This window comes from Ailuropoda melanoleuca, chromosome 3 (assembly GCF_002007445.2).
Source record: "Ailuropoda melanoleuca isolate Jingjing chromosome 3, ASM200744v2, whole genome shotgun sequence".
NCBI lineage: Eukaryota > Metazoa > Chordata > Mammalia > Carnivora > Ursidae > Ailuropoda > Ailuropoda melanoleuca.
The window spans coordinates 13,826,548-13,851,649 of NC_048220.1; the positions used below are offsets into that span (position 1 = coordinate 13,826,548).

The 25,102-nt window shown below is 45.2% G+C and overlaps 1 protein-coding gene across 1 annotated transcript in view; it reads left to right on the forward strand.

Moving 5' to 3' along the window:
• The window catches only part of PRDM6 (PR/SET domain 6), a 100,363-nt gene that overhangs the window by 64,225 nt on the left and 11,036 nt on the right, over positions 1 to 25,102 (forward strand). Inside the window, exons 5-7 of the mRNA XM_034655726.1 lie at positions 5,484 to 5,611; positions 8,974 to 9,098; positions 19,700 to 20,042. Of these exons, the coding sequence (XP_034511617.1) occupies positions 5,484 to 5,611; positions 8,974 to 9,098; positions 19,700 to 20,042 (596 nt within the window). The remainder of the gene's footprint in view (positions 1 to 5,483; positions 5,612 to 8,973; positions 9,099 to 19,699; positions 20,043 to 25,102) is intronic.

Genomic DNA, 25,102 nt, shown 5'->3' on the forward strand with positions numbered 1-25,102 from the left:
GCCCGCAACCAGCCACTCAGGATTAGTGTTTATAACACAACACGGGTGTATTCTTTACTCATCCTGTTCTCATTTAAAGTAGATTCTTGTTCTAGGAAAGTAAGGTCATAGGAGAAAGTGGTGCTCTCTGACACCTGGGATTGTGATAAATGTACGGCTTTCCTGTGGCGGTTTTCAGTTAATGCCATGTACGGTTCGTAATAAGCAAGAATGTGTGATCATTATTTGAACCACATGTGTGGCGTCCCAATAAATATTACTGGATTGAAAACTGCAAAAATCCCCTTAAAAAGGTAAGAATTAGCTTTCCCCCTTATCTCTCCAGTCCCATTGATAAATGAGAAAAGAGAAAGTGCAGACCAAAAACAATGGTTTTAAAACAGCACCAACAACATCGCAAAAGAAATCAGTGGCTGATAATGTAGTGATACATATTACAAATACTTTCCTAGGAGGATAACACAGATAGAGTTTTCAACCTTGGGTAAAATAGCCTGCTTCTCTATTTTAACAACTCATGCAAAAAGCAAACTACAGAGAAATAAAAGCCTAGATTTTCATTTATTTTTCTCTCTTTGATTTTTTGGAAGAAAAAGCACAAATATAATGTGTGTCAGTATACAGGCCAGCAAGAAAGTGAGTAAGTATTAAGATTTTGCTGTATTTGCTTCAGATTTTTTTTTTAAGAAAAAGGAAGCTTTTCAGAGAAAGCTTCAGATAAATTCCCTTTATTTTGCTTCCATTCCTTTTTTCCTAAGGCCAGCATTCTCATAAAGTTATCAGGACCCCTTCCAGTGCCTTTTCAGAACTTTACTTTCTGTATGGTTAGTTACATGTATATTGCAACATACACTACTATAAAATACGCTGTTGTTATTTTTCATATTTTGAAATGTTAACAAGTGGTATTGTACCGTTTTTCTTAATCTGCTGCTGTCTGTTCTTGATGTTTATCCGTTTCAACCAGATCTGAATACAAACAGGTCCAGTTCATTTTCTTTAAGTGTCTTACACTATTGTATAAGATAATTAAAGCACAATTTATTTATTCTTGGATGATAAATAATTCCATTATTTCTCATTATTTACTATTACAAACAAAGCTACGGTGAATGTCCTTGGACTTGTCTCCTTGGGCACACGTATGGGGGTTTCAGTGGGAAAATTGCCTAGAAGTGATATTGCTGAGTCCTAGGATTTATGCGTCATCAGCTTTATTTCAATGTCCCCAAAGCGTTTTCCAACGTGACTGTGCTTTCTTACACTCGTTTTCAGCAAAGCTGGAGCTAGCTTGCTTGCTTTTTCTTTTTCTTTTTCTTTCTCTTTTTCTTTTTCTTTCTTTTTTTGGAGCTACCTTCCTAAAACCAATATGCCAGATACACTTGCTATGGTTTTGAGAATTTTCTACTGCAAAATTTTACCTTTTTCCCACCAAGTACCCTGTGTGTTTCTTTTGTGTACTTCTCGCCCTTTCACCGGGTCATATTTTTGGCTGCTTTAGAAAGAATAGAGCAAATATTAAAGCTTTGGTTGTTTCATGTTCATTCAGAATAGAGCACAAAGTTTAAAGCAAAACTATGCTTTATTCAAGTGTTCTTCCAGAATGAATCTTCCCCTTAATATAAATTTCACTCTCTTGCCTTCGTGGTCACTACTTGAATGAATCCAGTTTCTGACCTTTTGGCCATTTGCATAGATCCTGAGAGGATTGTCTCAGCACTTTGTGCACAGGTTTTGGTGTTTTTCTGCTAATTTTATATCTTTTGGAAGGAATTGAAAACAAATGGAATGTTGGTGTCAGCATTAATTCATCTCCTTAAATTCCTTGAGTTTTTTTAGACCTACTAGGTATCTAATTTAAAATTTCATTTTAGTGTCACACAAATGTAGATGTTAGCACAACCTCCAAAAACGGCTTCCTGAACTTGGAATTGTTGCTGTCGCCTGAAACTTGTTGAAGCATTTCTTCACTTAGAGTTGCTTCCGTCTTGGAGGAAGAAAGCCAGCCCCTTTCTGGTAGCATAGATGGATAGAGGTACAAGGACTGGTTCAGTTATATGAGGAATTTTACACATACCCTCTTTTTATTTTTTATTATATTGTGGTTTTTTTAGAGAGGGAGACCAGTGCGGAAGAGTCAAGGGGGAGAGAGAATCTTAAGCAGACTCCTTGCTCAGCGTGGAGCCTGACGGGACGCTCGATCTCACAACCTTGAGATCATGACCTGAGTTGAAATCAAGAGTCGGGGACTTAACTGACTGAGCCACCCAGGAGCCCGCACAGACTCCCTTTTTAAATACACTGAACTCTTAAACGGAAACAAAATTGAACTGATGATGGAGAGTAATGTCAGGGCCCAGACGAGTCCCTAGAGCTTTTCTGAGGAGATCATCCTTAGTTCCTGTTTAGGCTCACGTTTGGGTATCCTGGTTTTCCCACTTTTATTCTCCTTCTACTGGAGGAATGGACAAGAAATAAGCATCAGTACCTTCTGGCCCATTGTTTCTCTTTCAAGAAACTGCGGTTAAATGTTAACTCTTAACAGCACCGACCAGAGAGGGTCCAGGATCGGCTTGAGCCAAGTAAGCGGACATGCATTTTTGGCTTCTCCAAACAACTTTGCTAGAAGGTGGTGTTCTTGTTTGCATGATGGGACCCATTGAGGACATGCCACGTGTGGTGAATGTTGTTATGACTTGACATTTTATGACGTTTATGAAGCTTTTATTTTGGGAGGCACTTGGGTGAGATGGATGTAATCAGATCTGTGTTTTGAAAGATCAGTCTGGCTGTGGTGTAGAGACTAGGTTGGAGGGGCGAGGGGAAGGTGCAGGGAGGTCAGCAGGGAGCCAGCTGAAGTACCACAGGTGCTCAAAGAAGCCCACCCCGACTGGGGTGGTGACAGTGGAGGGGGAGAGATGGATGCACTCGAAGAACATTGAGGCAAATTCACTTGGATTTGCTGATGGCCGCGCGCTGGGGGCTGAGGGAGAAAACCACATCAAGGTCCAATGAGTTTCCTCGACTCTGATTGGGTGCACAGCTATGGGATCTAACAAGGTACCTGAGATTTTCGTCCCAGTTCTATGTGAAATAATGTAAAGTCAGTATCGGCTGAAGCCAGGGAGACACAGCCTCGTGCCCTGTGCCATGCTGGGTGACGCTTGGAAAAAGCCTGACAAATAGCCACCTGCTTTCCCTCAAGGCAGGTAGGAGGCAGGCAAAAATGGTTGGATTCCTGTAGTTACAGTCCATGTGGTTTGAGGAGTGTAGGAAGAGACCCCTTCATACTCATTTTCAAGACTGACTGTCCAGTGTCAGGTGTTCAGATGAGCCCTCATTCAAGGTAGCACCCGCTCCAGGTAAAGGTTAGAGAGGTGTTTTTTAAAAAAATATTTATTTATTTGAGAGGGAGGGAGAGAGAGAACGTGTGCACAAGAACAGGGGGAGGGAGAAGCAGACACCCCGATGAACAGGGAGTCCGACGTGGGGGCTCGATCCCGGGACCCTGGGATCACGACCTGAGCCGAAGGCAGACGCTTCACCAACTGAGCCCCCCAGGAGCCCCAAATGTTAGAGAGTTTTACGTGCTGTTGATGACATTGGCTAGAAGCACAAAGGAGAACTGTACTTCTGCAAATGCTTTGTAATTATTTTCACCAGCAGCTCTCAAGGAAAGTTTGTTCATCGGGGAAGGATAGGGCAGAGGGCTGGGTCATCAACATTTTTGGCTCCATTTTAGATAAACACTAGTGTCTGAGGAACTGATGGCTTTTGTTCAATGTCGCATGGGCTGTCAACAGCAGACTCAGGGTTGAGACTTTGAATCTTTGAGCTTCCTAAAAAGGACACAACAACAGTAAGAACAACAGAATAACGACAGTGTGATCTTACCAAAATGCAAAGCCTGTCATTAGTTTGCTCAGGTAGCAAATGTACCCACCACGTGAAATGATTCCGTTCTCTGCTATGATCCTCGAACTAGGAATTTAAAGAAGTCATTCATCTTAAATATAATATAATCCAGGAATCTCTTTATTCTTCTCAGGCGACACTGATTATCAGCTGTGATCACACTGGCACGCTACCCAAAGTTTCCCCAACAGTTGCTTTCATTAGATTGATGTCTGTCTTTTATTTGGGGGGAGGGGGTTAGTGGAAAGATTGAGAGTGGAGACAAATGAGTTGAATAAAAGCAAAAAAAAAAAAAGTCAGCTGTTTAAAATGACTGGAGATAATAAAAGAAACTGTCATCACTAAGCCCTCTCGCCCCCAGAACAGAAATACTGAGCTAAATTAATATGAATGACGATACTAATTTTAGGGTCTAATGTAACCAGTGAGTCTCTCTGTAAGACGTACTCTCCTTGTCTGTTTGGAAGAGACTGGAAAGGCTGATCAGAGGGTAAGAGACATGATTTGTCAGGATGCTCTGGGGAACACTTCAGCAGTTACCAGGATCCCATTGCTGATTTTATTTGGGAAGGACCAGCCATACCGTGGTCCTTCTGAGAACTGTACCCCTTGCTTCCCAGGTGCCCCTAGCACTGGGAGGCCCTTCTGGAGTTTCCGTACAGATGTAAGCCACTGATCTCCCAATCGTCAAGATACCACATCCGCCAAGGTGCCCAGGGCTCACCTGGTTTCTGGCAGTGGGAGCCGATTACCTTGGTGGTCGGTGCAGACTTTTTGTCCCATGCTCTTTGTCTGGTTTGAAGCAAATTTCATTTCCTTGAATATGATCTTCAAAGAAAATTTGTGTAAGATGCCTTAAAGCAATCATTGTTAGACCCCCCCTCAGTTAAGACACTGAAAATCCATAGGGACCAGTTAATTTTTTTTCTTTCTGTTTTTGAGGGTCTTTTTTGATGGTCCTCCTTATAGTTTCGGGTCCTGACAGCTGAAGTCCCACATCCTCTGCGACGTGGGAGTCTATTTATTTCATCTGAATCAGGGTTTTTGTTTGTTTTTGTGTTTTTTTAAACCAGTTCTGTGCATTTCCGTAACGCTCCACCTGCCTTCTGGGTGTCACTGAGCTTGCCCAACGGACGGTGACTGCCTCCCAAACGCCTTCGAACAGTTCTGTGTTTGAGCCCGGGGGGCCTCTCGTGTGGATGTTCAACCGTGTCAGTGTGGCCTCTCCCTTCAGCTTGCTTTGTTTATCCAGCAGCTCATTACTTAAGAGTAGCCTGTCAAAATAGGTTTAAATATCCTTTGGGAAACATGGTTCCTCACATCCTTGAGATACCAGAAATATGTTGAATACAGGGAAGATTGGCTTGATAAGAAAAACGTGATCGACTTGCATCACCAAGAACTATTTCCCTGTTATTGCGGTTGCATTTCCACAAGCATCAGTCAGCCCCCCGCAAACCTACAGGCAATACGTTTCTGCCGCTGACACATAAAGACACCAGGGGAAGCAGGGAAAATGATTGCTGATGATTCGTTCTAACTACTTGACCTTCTGACCTCTTCTCTAGATATATGACCAAGATGGGACACTACAGCACTTTATTGATGGTGGGGAACCTAGTAAGTCGAGCTGGATGAGGTATATCCGATGTGCAAGGCACTGCGGAGAACAGAATCTAACAGTAGTTCAGTACAGGTAAAGTATATCTTGATTTACCACTTACGGAGCTGAAGCCCTTTGGCTTGCCTTTACGCATTCAGGCTTGCTGCTAGTTGGGGAAAATCCTGCAGAGAGACCTGCAGAACCCTGTGGGAACGGGCAGGAATTTTTTTACTGGGTTTCTGGAATCTCTTTAGTTCTTGCAACAGTCACGTCGTGAGAATTCAGGAATAAAGATGCTCGTGGAAGGCCTTTTTCTCGGGTGCCCACGGTCAATATCACTGCCCCAACATCCACCACTGCTGCCATGAGCCTGGAAACCCCACTGGTGTGGGGCGATTCCCCCCCCCGCCCCGCCCCCAGCCTATGTGTATCACTTCTCCCGCTCCCTTGAAGATGCCAGAGCGTTTGGGTTTGGGTCTTCCAACTGTTCAGAATATGTTTCAGGTCATGAGGCAGTTCCCGAGTACAGAGGAACCCCCCCTCTGTCCCCCAATCCCTGCTCCAGTTCCCTTCGAAGTTTGCGCAAAGCCTGAAGGTAGCAAAGAGGAGGCGGGGCCTGCCTCATTTCCCAGCATCCCGCGGGTGGGGCGGAGGAGCCTGGTGGATTTCCACTTCCGCTCGGTGCACCTGTTGGGCGAGGTTTTCCACTCAGTGCTAAAGAAGGCTGGAGTGGAGACCAGAACACAAAAAGGGATCGCAGAGGGAAAAAGCCCTTTTCTCAAAATCCCTCGAAAACATGTGCCGTATAAATATATGACCTCAGTTATAAACAGACTTGTTCCCTTTAGAATCAGAAGCAACTGTTTAGCTTTATTAGGCACCACAGACACATCAAAGCAGAAGGCCCTGTACTCGGCAACTTGGAGTTCTGCCTGTGGCTATTTATTTCCTTTCTTTTTTCTTTTTTGGTTTTTAAACATGAAGCCTTATAAAGGGGGGGAAAAAAAGAGCTTTCTCCCCCTGATAGGTTAAAGGCTGCACAAATCTGGCTGCCTCTCCGAAGGTCTCCAGTTCAAAGGGAACATATTTGGGCAGTGTGTGACTCACTGCCTTGGTTTCCCGTGCAGTTATATTTCATTAAATAATGGTTTCGGTGAAATCGTGCATGACGGTATTTGGTTACACGGCCATGTGCGGGCTCTACTTACCTTTATAGCAGCCGCATTTCTGTCCTGAAGCTTTGCTGAAACTCGGAGCTGGAAAATTAGTAAACATGGTGCTTGTCCATTCAGCAAGAGATCTTTTGGCTGGCTCTGTAATGAGCGCCCGGGGAGCTCTTGAGGCAAATTCTGAATTGGGGGAAGCAAGACGCCCCAAAGGGGAAGGTGGGCAAGTCAGTAAGTCAGTCACCTATCTGTCAATCGTAAGTGGATTTTACAGCTCCCCTTTCATGACGGCTCTTGAACTTCTAGATCTCTCTGCTGATCTGTTTTCGATTACTTCGGATCTCTCGAAAATGAACTACAAAAACACAATTTAAAAAAAAAAACTGGCATCCATCACCAGTGACCATGTCCAAGAGTAAGAAAATAGAAAAGTTGGACCCTGAAGAGCCAGCTTCATTTTTATTGTACATGAATGTCCTCTTCACGAAGAGTCAGCTGGTTTAGATTCATTCTGTTATGATTTGTAATATCTAAATGGAATTTTCTTCAAAGCGCCCTTGATTGATTGACCCTTAGCTGAACGTTTTGTTTTTATTTTGAGGCTGACAATAATGTTTGTTGGCATGTGTCCTGCTTCAACTGCGTTGGGACGCTATGAAGCTATCTTTATGAGTCATCCAACCACAATACTAAATACATGTCAGCAAAGGAAATATTATCTGAAAAGGGAAAAATCCCTTTGATGTGTTTCAACATGCAGAGATTTCTGCGAGTTTTGGAAGCTTTGCCGGCTTGTAAGGCACGGTGTATGCTTACACTTTTTTTTTTTTTCTTCTCCCCCCTCCCCCCGGCCTACTCTGTGCCTCAGAAGACCACCCATTGCTCGAAAACAGTTCTGCTCTTTCAGCAGCAAAGTGTGTCATTTGGTTTTAGCACATTCATTTGCCGGGCGCCGTGTTTATAGGAAGGGAAGCCAAACCGAGAGATGAAATGTTACAAGGGTGAAGTACAAAGTCGACTCAATTTTTCTCAAGTTAGGAGATGCCAGTGATTTATAGCTCGGCTCCAATTTTGATTTTTTTATGTAGCAGTGGAAAGAATTAATAAAATGCACAGCACTCGGAGGGTTGCGGGAGGGAGGAAGGGTAGCGAGGTCCGGAGGACTGGCTGGAGTTTTTGTCAGATATTCATAGAATGTTGGGAAAAACATTCTGCTTAGCTAGCAGTGCCCTCGTGAGACAGAATGGCAGCAAGGAAGGAAAATAACAAGATAAATGAAATCTTTGCAGCTGCAAGTAAAATATTGAGAATCTGCACTTTTTTATTGATCTTTATGATCCTATTGCCAAGAGCCACTTTGCGGTGACGAAATATGTTGACAAGTGCATATCTCACTGCCATGAAAAATGTGGTGAAGGATTCGCCTTATGTCTGCAGTGTTCTACAAGGAACAAATTGCCCTGCTACAGCCAATTCCTTACAGAAAGGCTCAATTTAAGGCCCACCAACCCTTAACGCTTTTATCTTGAACTCAAGGCTCATGTTTGTAACCATTCTTCATGGAGGAAACCGGTCACAGTTGCCTCGTTTTTTCTTTTTTTTTTTTCCCCCCCAATCTGTCGGTTTTTCTTTACAGTGTGGAAGCTGTTTTAAAAAATGTTTATTTCTTGGTGCATTCACTCTGTCATTTCAGAGGGTCCTCTTTCAGCTGCAGTAAAGTGCTCCTCTTGTCTTTATTGAATTTCTATTCGTTCCCCGCAAGAGGGGTTTTCTCTTCTCTTGTATCAAACTTGAGAAGACAGGTAACAGGGAATATCTTTTTTTTTTTTTTAACCTCCCTCAGTCCTTCAAGCCCAAAGCTGCTTCATTTTCTTGCAAACTTGGGGACCCCCAACGCCGAGTGGTGAGAATACGCGCCATGCTTTTCCTCCAAATCAGAAATCAGTAGTATTAATTTATATATGAGGGTGTGGCCCCACTGTCTGCAATTTGCCAACAGACTGAATTTTCTCATTAGTGTTGAGATGGAATTTTTTTTTTTTTTTTTTTTAATGAGCCCTGGCTTTCTGCTATCTCCTGGGCCCCATATCTGTCTCTTCAGCCACGATGTTCTGTGGAGGGATACGGTGGAAATAAACCGTAAGGTGTTTATCACTCGGATTGGTTGCTGGGAATCATAAGGGGGGTGCAGATGGTATTACAAACTGTTAGATGGAGCAGGGCAGAACTTTTTTGGGGACAATAACAATGTACCACTGACTAAGCCGGGTTTTCTTTTGTTTTGAATAGGTCGAATATATTCTACCGAGCCTGTATAGATATTCCCAGGGGTACCGAGCTTCTGGTGTGGTACAATGACAGCTATACGTCTTTCTTTGGGATCCCCTTACAATGCATTGCCCAGGATGAAAACTGTAAGAATTTATTTTAGCTCTGAATTCACCTCTCACAATACCTCTGTTTTGAAAGCTAACGTTTTTAAGACTGTTGCTCGAGACTCCTGAAATATGGTTCCCTCTGATGCGTGATGCAAATGTGCACGAGTCCGTCCCCTCGATTTCTTTTCCCTCTGTTGTCCTTTGCTTTTTCACAGGGCGTCTCGGCTTAACACAGGCCCGTCCTTTCTTCACCTGTTGACGACTCCACAACCGTTGTCAGAGTTTTAAGTGATGTCTGGCAGCAATGTGAAAGCAGCTGGTGTTTAGTGAGCACCTACTATGTGTCTGGGTCTCTGTTTGCCGCCCAGTGGGGGTTCCTAGAGCAGCATGAGGCACAGCTCCTGCTCTAAAGCCATGCACACTGGAGGCATACTATACACAAAAATGAAATAATGAGAAAACAGTGCTGGGTAATTAGGAGTAAAAGCCCTCTGGTTAATTGGGTGTGTCTCCTCCTAAGCAGTCCTGGGAGTGAGAAACATAGCTAAAATCATAGACCTATGACTGAGGAATTCGTCTCTCTCAATTTCTTCCTCTAAATTGAACCACGTAACGTTCTTCTATCTTTATGACCATGGCCATCATTTTCTCTAAAAAAATAACCTACCGCCTAGACGAATGCAAAACTTGATGCAATTTTTACTCAAACTTGTATTTATGTTTTACCAGTTCTTGGGAAAATATTTGAAGGTCATTTCCAGGATTTGGAACAGAATGCGGTCATTCTGATGGGCTTCAGTGAGAAACGCTGGTTTCAGTGATGTCATTTTTTTCCTTGGCACCAAACTGGCAACGGCTAATTGTGATGAGCTAATAATTTGGGATTATGTAACAGAAAAAGACGCAGAGAGACCAAATCTCTTGAAGAAACTTCATTTTGAAAAAGAGTGTTATTTTTCCTTTTTTGCTTACTTTCTCCCTCACACATGGACACACACACAAACTCCACTAAAAAATGTTCACGTTACTCCTGAGGAAAATGCTGATGATCAGACATTTCTTTTCCACATTGTCCTTATTTTCTTTGTGGAAAAAAAGAATCCTCAGAAAGCATGTTCCCATCAACTTTCCCTTTCTCCTTTACCCTAACCCCAAACCAATCTCAAATCAAAAAATGAATCTTTGGACATTCAGTACCTTCCTCTTGCTTCCTAAGTTTCTACCAGAAAGTTCTTTTCTGTAGTCACACTTGTGTCTGAGGGAGTGTCTCTTTTCATGGGAGCAGATCTCACTGTTGGACACAAGTGTGTGGTGGGTGTTAGAGGCAGATATGCACAGGGGGCCAGAACATTCCGTCTTCCCACAATGTCTCCAGGCCTTCGCTCTCCTTACACTAGACTGCAGTCCCTGTACAGAAAGACGCCAGTATCCGGCCCCATGACCTGCTGACATGGGCCCGTCTCCTGAACCTTGATGTACCCTCCTCACCTTCTGGAGTATGGCATTGATCCAAAGGCATGTCTGAAATCCTGTAAGGTCTTCTGTTTCCTTTAACAAAACTCATTACAGATCTGTAGACATTGCTGTGGTGTGTGTCCAGAAATGTCTGAGAATAAGGCTATCAAAGCCTAGAGTCCGGATGGACATTGACTAGTCCAAGGATGTGTTCATTCATTGCTCAGGTGTTTATCGAACACCTGCAGTGGGCCCGTGTGTCTTTGTAGGTGCTGCAAATACAGCAGCCAAGAATTCCTGGCCTCACGCTGCTTACATTCCAGGGGAGCAAGACAGATCAATACATGAATAAAGAAGTGAGTAAATAAATGGTTTGTTAGGTGGTACGTTTTATAGAGAGTTGGAAGCAGAGAAGGAATGAGGCATGCCAAGAGTCCAGAGTTGCAGTTTTTCAGAGTGATCAGGGTAGGCCCTGGTAATAATTTGTGATTATTATCTGGTAATATGGCCTTGGGGATGAGATTTGAGGAGGGGAAGGATCAGCTGCGTGTTTGTCGTATGGGAGAAAGGAGTTCCAGGTGGCGAGGTGGAAAGTGTAGAGGCCCCACGATGGGGATGTTCCTGGCCTGCTGGAAGAGTATCATGGGGTCAGCATGGGTGTTTTGGAGTGAGTGAGATGAGAAGTTAACTTAGACATCAGGTGAGGTATGAGCAAGGACCTCGTGGGGCCCCAGACACCCCTGTCAGAAACCTGGTTTTTCGTCAGTGCGGGCCTTGTGGAGGGTGCTTACAGCAGAGTTTCCAGCAGAAGAGGGATATATTCTGGATGCCATTGTAAGCGGATGACTCTGGCCACTGAGTGGAGACCAGACCGTAAAGGTGAGGGTAGAGCCAAGAATCCAGTTCCAGGCTCTTGCAGGAATCCAGGAGGAGAGATGATGGTAGTTTAGGCCAGTGTAGACATGGTGGAGGCGGTGAGAAGTGGCTGGATTCTGGATGCATTTTGAAAGTAAAACCAACAGCGTTTGCTGACACCTTGGGTGCTGAGTGAGAGAGAAAGGAGTCAAGGATCACTCTAGGGCTTTGGTCTGAGGTACTGGAAGGATGGAATGGCCACTTACTGAGTTACAAACCAGAAGTGGAAACCACTGTGGAAGGGACTTCGTAGGGAATGCATTTTCTACCCTTGATGTGATCTCTGAGGTGCAAGTCAGACATTTGCAGCATTGCTTCCAACTCGTGATGCTGTTACACGGATGAGATGGATTTAAGGATTGGGCTGGAGGATCTGGGGGGCTTGTGGGCCATTCACAGCCACATCTGAGAGTGTCCCATCTGGTCCTCGGATTCAGTGCCAAAGTGTCATCAGAAGGGTACTTTCTGGAAACGCCACATGCTTCGCTTTTTAATCCTTCTCTCTCCTAGACTCCGACTGTGTAAAGCATTCTGAGGTGGCTGATTATTTGATGAACTCTCCCGGGGTTTATGTTGTATCGTTTAGCACCTGAAATCCTTGGGAGACAATGTGGAAAACTAGAGCAGCTGAAAGTATGGCGGACTCAGTAGATAGACTAAGCAGCTCTTCTGCGTGGAGTTCCAAGCTCAAAGCGAGGGTGGAGGGTAGTCTAAAGAAACTGAAGTCATTGAAGAAAACACTCCACAGTGACAATCCCCCCTGCCCCTAAGGGGATTATAGGAATTTTATTTCAGTTCCTGTCTCAAAGTCGTATATCTGTCATGTGATTGGCCACCCAGGAAACCAGCAGAAAGCTTCATCAGATAGTGTAGGGGAGATATATGACTTTTAACACCAAGATGGATTCTCACTCCACATGATTCACGGAGAGAGCTGGAAATGCTTTATAATGAGGGTTCCTTATTCTGTACAGAGAAAATATTCTGTGTGATTTAAAAGCACAAATGTGTGAAAGGGCACGGACAGATCATTTAACAGATAGCCTTCCACAGCCCTGAGTAATTTAAATCATCTCAACCGGATTAGCAATTCTAAGATGATTTTTATCCCACTGAGCTAGCCACAAAATAGATTGGGTACCTTAAAAAAGAAGCTTCTTGATACCGGAGACGTAGGTGACAAAATGCCTCCACAGAGCCTCTTTACGGGGCTAGGCACGCATCAATTAATAAACATTCCCTGGAAGAATCTCGAGACTTTGGTCCCCAGGACTTGAGGGATTTAACATTCCAGCCTGTAGTTTCCTTTGTTAATGAAACGGATACATGGCCCAAGACATTCAAGGGGAATGTGATTTTACTTAGCGAATAATACTTATTAAGCATTCTCATGTATTAAAAGATCATTTTCCTCCCATGGTTCTTTCAACGACGCAAGTACACGTTTCCTTCTGAGTGTGTGCAGTGGATTGAGGCTGGAGTGACCGTTCCCTCGAGGGGGGGTGCTTATGAAACGGTGGGTGCACTCAAGGGCCCAGATAAGCCATTGAAAGCCGCCGGGCCTCAAAGAGAAGGCGGCATTTCACGCAGGCACTGGGGCTCTGGAAGCAATTCCTGTTATTTTCTTTTTCAAAAACCGGGGTTATCCGTGTAATGGAGCTCCAAGGAGAGAGCCGCTGCATTCACCGTGGGCCTTTCAGAAGAGCCCGAAGGAAAGCCTGTGTCGACAGATTGCGTCCGTGAGGAGGAATGAGGCTCCCCGAAGCTTCCAGGGAGGGATTAGCTCCTGCCGAGTGTAAAGACCAAAGTGTGTTCGTATTCATTTCCGAGGAAATTAAAAAAAAAAAAAAAAAAAGCGGGGCCGGGACTAAATGTTCAGCAGGTCTTCCCGCTGCTCTTTCTACCTTGGCCCGAGACGCCGAGGTGGCAGAATGTGGACCTCTTCGGCCCTGCAGCGGTTCCCACCCTGCCATGGACGCTGCCTCCCTCCTGCCTGCCTCTTTCTCTTGATGGTACCGAGCAGGAAACAGAAAGGGGCAGCTCTCCATCGGACCCTTCACCCCCGCCGTCCCACCGACAGGGAGGAGCGAGGCCCGGGCCTAGGCCTTGCCTCTGGGAAGGGGGAGAAGCTGGCAGTATATTCGGGTCCAGTAGGTCCAGCAGGGCATCGAGCACTGTGACGAGCAGCAGGAACTCAGGCCCTGTCCTCAAGTCTAGAAGAAGGCCCATGAGCACGCAGCTTCGAACCGGAAGCAGCACAGGAACCAGATGACACAGCCATGGCCGTGAGCCTGAGCCGAGGGGCGTCGGGCTGAGCACTCATGCAGTTGGGAGGAGGCCGGGTTCCAGGTCCCTTGTGTGCCGTAGGAGGCTGCGACTGCACACCTTACATGAGCCCGGGATCTGGAAGGTAGTGTTCTGCCCCTGACTGAGGGCTGGGAAAATGCTGCCCAGTGCCCAGGAAGCCAAGGAGCTGTCCGTCTCAGGCCACTGGGAGAAACAGAGTGCCGCTCTCCAAAGACCAGCCCCGGCCTTTGGAGCTTGTAGGGCTTGATTGTGTGCTGCGTGCCGGGTATCGAAATCTTGGGCCAACAAACAAATGAAGACAGGTCCAGAACTGCAGAAACCTGAAGGGTGCCAGAAGAGGCAAAGAGGAGCCACCCCACAGGGTTGCCTGTGTATCTGCCTAGCGCTCCCAACAGAGAGCAGCGGCCACGGCGAGAAATGACACCCACTGTCGCGAAGGATTGATCTCTTCGGGTGCTTTGGGACGCTGGGGTGTGCCGCCTCGATCCCAGCCTTGCTCTCGGCTTGAGGCACTCATTCCCCCAGTGTGTGAGAGAATAAGGGGCTGCCAGCTTTCAGATGAGTTTGTCTCCAGGAATTACCTTCCGCCCAAGAGAGCCTCTCTGCCCTCGGTCATGTTCCCCTTCCGTGTAGCCCATGTCCGGTGGCAGATCAGTGTGGGGACAGCTAAGGACTGCTTCCCCTGTCGCAAAGCAGGACAACTGTGAAGGACCTCCCTAGCTCCAGAGCTGTCCATCTCCTCCACGGACACGGTCCTCCTGCACACAAAACTGCAAATCTCCATTTCACAGTCTTTCCAGGGGTTGCGACCTAGGTATTCCCAGATTTGCATTTCCAATCCAGACCTTTCTACTGAGCCCCGTACTCCTGTCCACTTGTCTACTCCACCTCTGCCTTTGGTATCTCACCAGAGTGTCCAGCTCAGCATACACAACTGAAACCTTTCTGCCTTTACCCCAGCTCAGTAGCTCACCCCCATGCATCCAGTTGTTCTTTCTAGAAATCCCAACACCTCACTCTCACTCCCCTTTCTCTCCAGTCAGTTACAAAGCCCTGTTGATTATGTATTCCTAAGTGCACTTCTTTTCACTTCTTCTCCTGCCCCTTGGTCAACGTGAGCATCAGCTTTGGCACGGACCTCTGCAGTAGTCCCCTGCATGACACACTTTCCTCGGTGGCATCACAGCGGCCAGAGTGAAGTCTCATTGATTTGCTAGTTTTATTGTTTCAGCTCATTAACATGTTTTGTTAATAGGCAATTTGGTTCTATAGATCAAAATCCAGAAAGAACTATGGACATATAATTCCCCTCAGAAGTCATTTGATATTTTCCCAGGTCTCCTTCCCCACGTCTTTTTTTTTTTTTTTTTTTTTTGCCTACCCTATTCGAGCACGTTCTCCCTCACTTTCTCTGGCTCTCACCGTGCCCTTCGCCCTTTTCTGCAGATAGTAGCATACTATATATTGTCCTGCACCTCACTTTTTCATTTAACAGTGTAGAATGATGATGCATTTAGAGCATAAATCTCATCACCTCACACCCTGATTTAGAACCCTTTTTTGGCTTGCTATGACTCTTACAGTGAATCCCCAGTTCTTCAGTACGGTATCCCATGGGCCACATAGAGTCTCCAGAAAATATTCTGTGTGGCTTCGTTAGTGTTTTACAGAATGAGAATGCGAGCATTGTTGGACTGACCACGCCCTGTTCATTTGTTACGGACCCTACCTCCTCTTTTGAGCTCCCTCCCTCCTCAGCATCCGCACAGACCCTCTGCCGAGCTGCCTACATTTCATCTTCTCGCATTGTCTTTTTTTCCCTTCTCACCTGTCTGATACCTGCGTGCCCTCCAGGACTCACGTTCAAGGTGACTGCCTTACACTGCACTATAGCCATCCTGGTGATACGCTTTCCCTGTGCCTCTTCCTGTTTCTCATAGCACGTATCACTCTTGAAGCAACACGCATGTTACTCACGTTTTGTTCTTTCTGAACCCGAGAATTGCCTTGCGATGAATGGTGATTGACAATTCACGGTGCCACCTGGAATTCATGGCATTTTAGATTTGATGAAACGGAATAAGTACTTATTTGTAAAAGCCTTTGTTTGATATCTGTGTCTCTCACTGGAGTGTAAGTGGCCTGAGGCCAGGGGCTGGGGCTTACCGATCCCCACCCCCGCCCCTGTACCCGCAGCACCAACCGTGTCAGGCATGGAGGAGATGCTCACTAAGTGTCTGTGGGCTGAATGAATGGACAGAAGGTTGTTTTAGGGATTCTGCATTTGTCACCCCCACTCTTTTAATTTTCCAGGATTTGATGAGCTCACATTGTTCCTTGACTCTAGATCCTTTAGGGCTTTGAGAGTTTGCCCTCTGCCCCTTCATCTTTGGTAGGTGGGAGAGATTTTACCAGCTCGGTGTGTCTTCACGTAGAAAGCACTTCATTGTCTAGGTCACTGTGGTTAGTCATCTCGTTCCTCTTGCCGTTGTCCGTACGTGCTGTCCCCTCTCTGATAATGTCCTGCGTTTTGTTAATACTTTCAATTGTCATAGCCAGCAAGGCTGCAATTTAGGAAGAACAGTTTTCTGTGTCATTTTAGTTCTGCTTTAAAAGGCCTTGCTTTGGGGCGCCTGGGTGGCTCAGTCAGTTAAGCTTTTGCCTTTGGCTCAGGTCATGATCCCAGGGTTCTGGGATCGAGCCCCGCATCGGACTCCTTGCTCAGCAGGGAGTCTGCTTCTCCCTCTCCCTCTGCCTGCAGCTCCCCCTGCTTGTGCTCTCTCTGTGTGTCAAATAAATGGATAAAATCTTTAAAAATAAATAAAAAACAAAAAGCTATACTTCCTAGATTTCTAGAGTCCTATGGAAGTGTGCACGAGCTTTGCAGGACAGTTTAGAGATCGGATGTCTTTGCTTTTGTGATAATTACTTCTTCCCGTCCTTATTTTTTCTTCTCTCTACATTACCCGCTCATTTCATTCAGCAGGATTGAATTGAGTCACACTTACGGTAAAGGAGCATATACCGAAAGGGGAGTAGCGTGTCGCTGTTGCTACTTGCAGCTTGAAAGCATATTACCTCTGCTCTGAGGTGTCCCAGAGAAGGAGATAATGAGACAGAGCATAATTTTATCCCGGCCATCCACACTGTCATTGCCTTATATTACTACCTCAGATCCCATATATCCCAGATTATTTTACAAACTGGTATAAATTTGTCTTTATGATCATGTTGACATTGATCATTAAAGTTAAATTCATTTGCCCACCAATTCTCATGCTTTGTATAAAGGTGATGTGATCTTAACAGTTTTGGAAAATTAATTTATTAGGCTGTTTTGCAGGAGAGGTGAGAAGTCAGAATTTATAATCTATACGTAAAGTCTCCTTTCCGTTCATTTCTCCCAAAGGCGTGATATTCCTCCTCCCACCGTGAAGCTTCTGGCTGGTGATCCCGCAATCATGCATGCTGATGACATCTTCATTCGACGATCTTTCCACCGGGCCTTTCTATTAGTCTGGCATTTCCCACCCCGCAAGAGCTTAGTGTTGCCTGAAAATGTGTGGGTTCCCCTGTGATCTGTCTCTTCTGGATTAGTTATAAACAGGCGACACAAAACGGGTTCTGCCCTGATCTCTGACAATGCTGCTGTTACTTTTTGCTAAAAAAGGTGCTAAACCCTGTGTAAAATATTCCTCCTTACCTTTCAATGCCTATTTTAAGAGTAACGTGCAATGATTTTTTTTTTTTTGGAAGACTAAAATGTGTGGACGGATTTCATATTGATTATACACTTTTGCCTCAGAAATTAAAATTACGTGTAAATATTTATATATAACATAAAGATAGACACATGAACATATACTTGGGTGTGTACAGGTCTATATATGTATATATGACATATATGTTTATAGGATATGTTCATACTGACACCTGAAACACTGTACTAGCTATCAAATGTTCCTTTTATTTTTGAAACACAGCTTGGTGAGCAGTGACAAGATAGGAGTGTGGCCAGAAAAAAAAATGCCTTGGAAGTTAGAAGGCTAGAGCTCCCAGCTCAGCTGTGTCTTTCACTGCGTCTGTGACCCTAGGCAGTTTCTAGTATTGGACCTTTTGGCGCTTTACCTTTTTTTATTTGGAATAAGAGAGGGTTGATTAGATCAGTGATTCTTAAACCCCAAGGGGTCCATGAGAAGCACTTGGGGGAGCTTCTCAAAGTGCAGATGCCCAGGCCCTCTCAGGAGAGCCTGGATTAATTTTTTAAAAGCCTCTCCTGCGAGTATAAATGTGAGTTTAGCTGCACAAATGCTGGGGTCTTCCCAGGTCTGCGAGTGTCTTGCTTTCTTTTCCCTTCCCAAGACAGGATGGGCCATGCTGCTGGAGCGCCATAGCAGAGCTGGTCCTTTGGTGGATTTGTGTCATAGCTGTGATTATACAGAACGTTCTCCGGGTTGGAGAGTCCTGAATGGCAACACACTGTCTGCTCTGTGTCTCCCCCACGCTTGGCATCTCCCTGTCCACTCAAGCACGGAGCTACCTGGTCACGGTCCGCTACCATTTGCTCTTTGCAGTTGAACACACTTGAGTTCGCACCCTCTGTCGGCATCTCAGCCATGGTCCGTGGCAGGGAAAGATGAGAGCCCCCATGTCCTTCCATGTCCCCTTGAACCAGTGGCCAAGAGCCATGGTTTACTTCCCACCCCCAGTCTTTTTGCCCTCAACCTCTTCAAATGTTTTGGTCTCTGGTTTTCTTCTCTTGCCCATCCTGTGACCTTGAATCTCTTTGACCCCTGAAAAAACCAATAAATACATTTTATTGACACAGTAGTTACTTAGAACAAGAACGGTAGTTTTAAAGCATATCAGCTTCTGATCACCTCTGCCCCTGTGAGTTGACCAGTGAGTGCATGAGATAGATTATTTAGCACCATAACAACTTAAAAAAACAAAACGTTACTTTTAGGATTTTTACTCCCACTGGCCTCCTTTTACAGATGGGGAAACTGAGGCACAGAGAGGGTTTTTCTTTGTTTTTTTTAAATAACTTGCCTAAGATCATCAAGCTAATAGAAGGCAGAGTCAGGATTTGAACCTTGGTCTTTCTGATTCCAAAGCCCAAGTTGCCAGCACCATACTCTGTTATCCCACCCCCACTCTTACCTTATTCACTGCACCCTCTCTGTAAATCACACCTGGCTCAAACCTGCCCTGAACGCCTTTCTCTTGCCATTTTCTTGCTTTTTTTTCTTGCTGTTTCTGTACAGAAATACTCTGTGTCTATTTCCTAGGCCTGATGTCTTTTATTTATTTATTTGAACAGCCTCTAAGGCCAACCCCCTCTTGCACCCCTTATTCCCATGGTGTTGAGAACCCATGCCCTGCTTGGCCAGCCTGTTTCCATCGCCGTCTCACCAAGGTGCCAGACTTCTGTCTCCAGGTGTCTTTCACATTGCTCCCTTCATCTTTCAGCCAGTTTTTCTGGAATGTTCTGTGCTGGCAAGGTCCCGTGGAAGGCCTGAAATCCCAAGGGCCTGGCTCTCTACCTTCTTGGCATTGCTCAGGGTTACCCTCTGTGGGCAGCCACGCTTTCTCTCCCCTTCCTTTGCTGTTTTTCCCTTCTAAACTCCCTCTAAACCTCGAGCACAGTGTGGAGCCTCAGTCTGGAGTCTGTGTCTCAACTCTCAAGTGAACTCTTACGTGAACTCACCTCTTAAGGCAAAGACAGTGTGCCAACAGTCCTGAGCGTATAGTATTTGCTAAATAAATAGGCACTGAGTAAGCTAGTAATTTGCAGCAATCCTGCTTTCCCCCTCCAGTCTAATGGTCTGTTACTATGTTACTAGTCCAGAAATTTTTTTTTTAAATCTTGATGTATAAGAATTTTTTAAAGTGTGTGTTGCTGTGTTTATTTGAAAGGCCCCAAAACTCATCTTCTCCACCTCTTGCTGTTCTCCCAGTAAATGTCCCCTCGACGGTCATGGAGGCCATGTGCAGGCAGGACGCCCTGCAGCCCTTCAGCAAGAGCGGCAAGCTGCCCCCCGCCGCCCAGCAGCGCTCCGTGGTCTTCCCGCAGACTCCGTGCAGCAGGAACTTCTCTCTCCTGGACAAGTCTGGGTCCATGGAGTCGGGATTTAACCAGATCAACGTGAAAAACCAGCGCGTGCTCGCGAGCCCGACTTCCACCAGCCAGCTGCACTCGGAGTTCAGTGACTGGCATCTTTGGAAATGCGGCCAGTGCTTTAAGACTTTCACGCAGCGGATCCTTCTACAGATGCATGTGTGCACGCAGAACCCTGACAGGTAACCCCGACTCTTGCTGCTCCCCACGGGGCCGCTTAGGGAGACCCGCTGCTGGCGGGAGACCACGCCTATAGGTGGGGGGGCACCCCGTGATGAGAGGTGTGTACGTTCTGGAAGGGCAGAGAGGAGTGGGGGGTGGCTGCTGACTTTATTGTTGAGATGGGCTACGGGAACGCCAGTGGTTGCAGGAAGGACTCCACTCTTGCTTTCCACGCGGTTCTGTCCACATCCAAAGGGGAGCAAAGTAGACGGCACGTGTGTGAATATCATAGATGGAAAAATGAGGTCAAGATCATCAGAATCCTCTCTGTCTTCCTAAGATAATATAGCCGGCCGCTCCGCTTGCTGTCACGGGCATTTCAGGGTTCACCTCCAGTGTGCCGTGGGTATGAACTTAATTAAGTACTAAGAGGTAATGAATTGGAATTTTTTGCTTAGTACTATTTTTCTTTAGCACATGCAAAGCCATAAATCGTGCAAAGCTGTCAAAAGGAAATACCTACTCTGCTAGTGATGTGGAGGAAAACAGATGCCACTTATTCAATAAACTAATATCCACACAGAAGAAAAATGTTGACTAGATACCTCAGAGTCAAAGTTGGTTTGAAAGTTTGTCAATAAAGAATTTTATGGCCATGAACTGAGGATGAAATTTAGCTGAACAAGTGAATTAAAATTTCAGGTGCTCTGACGAGTGGCACAGTAGATATAATGGAACTATTATTTATGAATCAAAACTGGTTTATTCGACAGTCTTGAGAGCCGGGAGCGCAAAAGACAAAAATCGAAATAATTCAATAAGAAAGGAGTGTGTTTTCTCTCTCTCTCTCCTTCACATCCTGTGCAAATTTGATTAAACCCCAAATATCTAAGAAGAGCCTTGAAAACACACTTTGAATAGAAACGCAGAGAAGGATTTTTGGAAGGATGATAGGAGATGTGGAAGCAGTCTTCTGAATTATTTTCTTCATTTGGCCACTGATTCACTTAAGCCACTCAGGCTCTCTTTGCCTTATGTTCTACACCCAGCTGTCCCATCCCCGCCGTGCAGAGTACGACAGCGTCGGAGAAAACCCAGCAGGGACACAGAGACTGGAGGTGTGCTGGAGAGGGGGAGGATGTCTTCTAAAACAATAACAGGACTCCCTTGCAGTGTACATATGCACATTTGTATGTGTGTATGTTTTTATTTGTGCCTTTCTTAGAAAACACTTGCTTAGCATCAAGCATTGCTATAATTCGTGTTGAAATGGTTGCGTTAGGGGTGTTATGGCAGCAGGGTCTTTTTCTTTCCTTTTTTAAAGATTTTATTTATTTGGGGGAGACAGAGATGGAGAGTGCACAAACAGGGGGAGCAGCAGGGAGAGGGAGAGGGAGAAGCAGGCTCTCCACTGAACAGAGAACCTGATACGGGGCTCAATCCCAGGACCCTGAGATCACAACCTGAGCCGAAGGCAGATGCTTCACGGACTGAGCCACTGAGGCGCCCCAGCAGCTGGGTCTTTATAATCTTTTACTTTCACCAGTAGAGACCCTGGTGAAAATATCACCAGACCTCCGAACATCTTAGTACTTTTTGGCTTTATTGGAGTTACAAAAGTTCCGAAAATGTTTTCCTCACTCAGAAAGGCTTTTCTTGGGAAGTTCCTCTCTCTTGCAAGTATACATAGAGCTTTAAGATCTAGCTATCCAGAGTTCGCAATACATTTTCATAGTTTTTTAAATATAAAAGATGCACTAAATTGTATCAACTTTTTTTTTTAAAGATTTTATTTATTTATTCGACAGAGAGAGAGACAGCCAGCGAGAGAGGGAACACAAGCAGGGGGAGTGGGAGAGGAAGAGGCAGGCTCATAGCAGAGGAGCCTGATGTGGGGCTCGATCCCATAACGCCGGGATCACGCCCTGAGCCGAAGGCAGACGCTTAACCGCTGTGCCACCCAGGCGCCCCCAACTTGTTTTTAAATTGAGTGTGTTCAGGTGGATGGTTCTGTTATTTGCACGGGTGCATTGTCATAAAAATTGAGCACGCAAAGTGAAATGATGGTTGGAAGTTTCTGGATACTGGAACGCAAAGCTTAGCTTAGAGTATATGATTTCATGCTGAATATCACATAAAGCAATGAGAATCGGTCACAGTAAGTAGATACTGAAACAGACTCTTTTGTGTGACCCCAGTTACACTTGCAAAACCATATGTGTATTATGGTTTAAGTCCCTAGGAAGTCTGTTCCATCAGATAATAGTGTCATAATTTGCAAAGCATCTGTGTAAACTGTCAGAAAAATACCTGACAAATGGAGAAAACTTCCATATACAACATACATTTCCATTTCCACGAGAGAATGTTTGGTTAGTGTTGATTCCAGGCTAATGTAGATAGAGATTTCCAGCCTGTGCTAGACCCTGTTGGGCTTATTTGACTTAGATGCCCAGGTGTGGTGTGGCCAGCCTTCCCAGATAGGGTATAGTGTTGGGTGCTTGATACCCAGGTCAGTAGCCAGAACGGGATCAGATTACTCAGGCGCTAGGTTGGTATTTCTCCCTTCCCTGTGCTTTGCCCGTCAACACTTGAGAGGCGGTCACCATCATTCATGGATCAGTTGAATTTAAGATTTACGGCTTCAAAAAAAATTGGGCCCTTTATAGGCAAAGTAATCAAGTACATTGTTTCTTAGTCATGTTGGGGAGATGCTTGAATTACTCCATCCTATCCAAATTGATTATTGGAGGTAAGGGGCAAAATAGTGAAAGATACCCACTCACTTTGATGCACTTGTTTCTTTCTAGGTCCCCAATTTGCTTTTAGCAGCTAGGAATGGAATAGCTCTTTTCTGTTCTAGAACCTAGAATGCCGGCTGGGTACCCGCAAGTTTGGAAGTAGAAAACACTCTCCATAATACTTAACCACAGGAGTGAATTGCTAAGTAGGAGAAATATCCAGAACTACAGGGGAGCATCAGATTTCTTCTATATGATGGTCCTGAAATTTGGAGCCTTTTCTCTCATTATTACCCATGTGGAGAGTTGCAACTGCTGAATGTACATATTTTCTTTAGTTACTGACTTCCTAAATCAGCTGGCTTTTGTGCCCATTCAGCCATGTGCCGTGACAAAGCTTAGAATCTGCCAGTCAGAAACCATTTCCCCTCTCTTTGAAAAAGTCGGAACGCTTTTATTTTGATAGGAAAATCTTGCTAGAACCAGAGGCGAAAAAGAGAGACACCGAAGACAAAGTCAGAAGGTAAACAGGTTAGAGTTTCAAACAGGTCCAAATTTGAAACAGGCCCGTGAATCTGAGGTCCAAAAGATTTTTCACTCAATGGACAGAATATTTGGCCACGAAACCCAAGACATTTGAACCTTCATCAAAGAGACTATATTTGTGAGCTTTTCCATGTGAGAGACCATCAATAAGTCTCTGCCTTGATATAAAAGAAAAAGCTCTGGGGACACCTAGGGCTGCCAGCATTATTACCACTTTTCATTACTGCATTATTTACACTAAATGCAGAAAGAAATTCCAGTTGACCTGGCCAGGTAAGAATTAGCACTAAAGGTAAAAACACATCCAAAAAGGCTTAGGAACCACAGAATTGTTATTTCTTGATTTTGTTCTGTTCATATTAAATAAACCACCCCCCAATTCCCTTCTTCCTTTTTCCCAAGCTACTGACTTTGTCTCTGCCTGAATGAATTCAAAGGGAGGAAGCTATTAGGCTCTAGATCCACCAAGATTTTATTTAGGGACTTCATAAATACTTGGGGTATTTGCATTAGCTTATGACCTAGGCTAAGACAGCTTAAATAGCTTTTTTCTTGAACCAGGAGTTAGAAATCCCTTTTCTCTTCTGTTTTTCTGCTGCAGAAACTCTCAACAGTCCCACTGGGGGGGCTCCAGAAAGGGGTAAGCGACGCCTTCAATCTCGGTGGATTATTTTCTGATGACCACGTCGTCTTTTATTTTCGGCAGACAGTGTCTTTACAATGCTTATCTTTATGTTGCGTCCTTTTCTTTTCTCCTTTTTGATTTTTGTGTGGCCCAGGTTTGCCTTTTAGTCTCCTGGGTGCCCCCTGAGCTGTTCACATTTGTGCTGTGTTGCGTGTCCTTGACCGTGATTGGTTGTGGTGGTCCCAGGGGACAAGACGACCCTCAGAGGTGCTGTGTGGTGGGAGGAGCCTGGAGACGATGCATCACCATCCCCTTAATCGTTTCTTTGCAATGTGTCCGTGTTCTTGTGTTCCACTGTCCTCCCCCACCCCTCCCTACCACCCCCCATCCCCCGTTGCCCCCGAGTGTGAAGCTTCTCTTCTTTCTAGGGTTCTGTGTTCTCCAGGTCCTTCGGCTCTGCACTTTTGCCGCTGCCCTGAGATCTTTCCTCCTTCCATAGAGCTGTGTTCTTTTCTCCTCCACACAGCCCAGCAGTGACCTCAGTGGTGCTCCCTTTGAAGTCTTGGAAGACGTGCACGTGGGCGGACTTGACACGGGGCAAGGAGAGAATGTGGGCCCAGCCGAACAACTTTTGTCCCGGAGGCTTCCGTTGCCATGAAGGAAAAAAATCAAAGGATTAATATTTTAAACCAAACCACACTTAATTTTGTTAGATGTTTCATCCTTTTTGCTCTGTGTACACCAAACCAATTACAGACTCAAAGCAAATGAATTGCACATTGTCCTGGAGACGAATCTTTGGCAGAATTACCGCCAGTCACAGGGCGTGCCACGGGGTGTATGAAATTGTCTCGCCGCTTTCTGTTTGCTTAAAGGTGGACCCACAGTGATAGGTGTTCACTAACTCGACCCAGGCTTTGTCGGTTTTTTTAGGTTTTGTTTTTTTTTTTTATTGAGTATGGGGCACCTTCTCGTTTTCCATGAAGCCTTGATATTTCTGTGTTGACTCAAGTCGCACATGAGGCTAGGTCAATTGAAAATCGTCAAAATTAAGCAAAATAGCTCATCCATTTCTCGTGCCGTGAACCATAGCCATGAACCATGGAGCTCATGGCTTCCATATTGGATAGTGTCCATAAAGAACATTCCCAGCATCAGACAGCAGTGC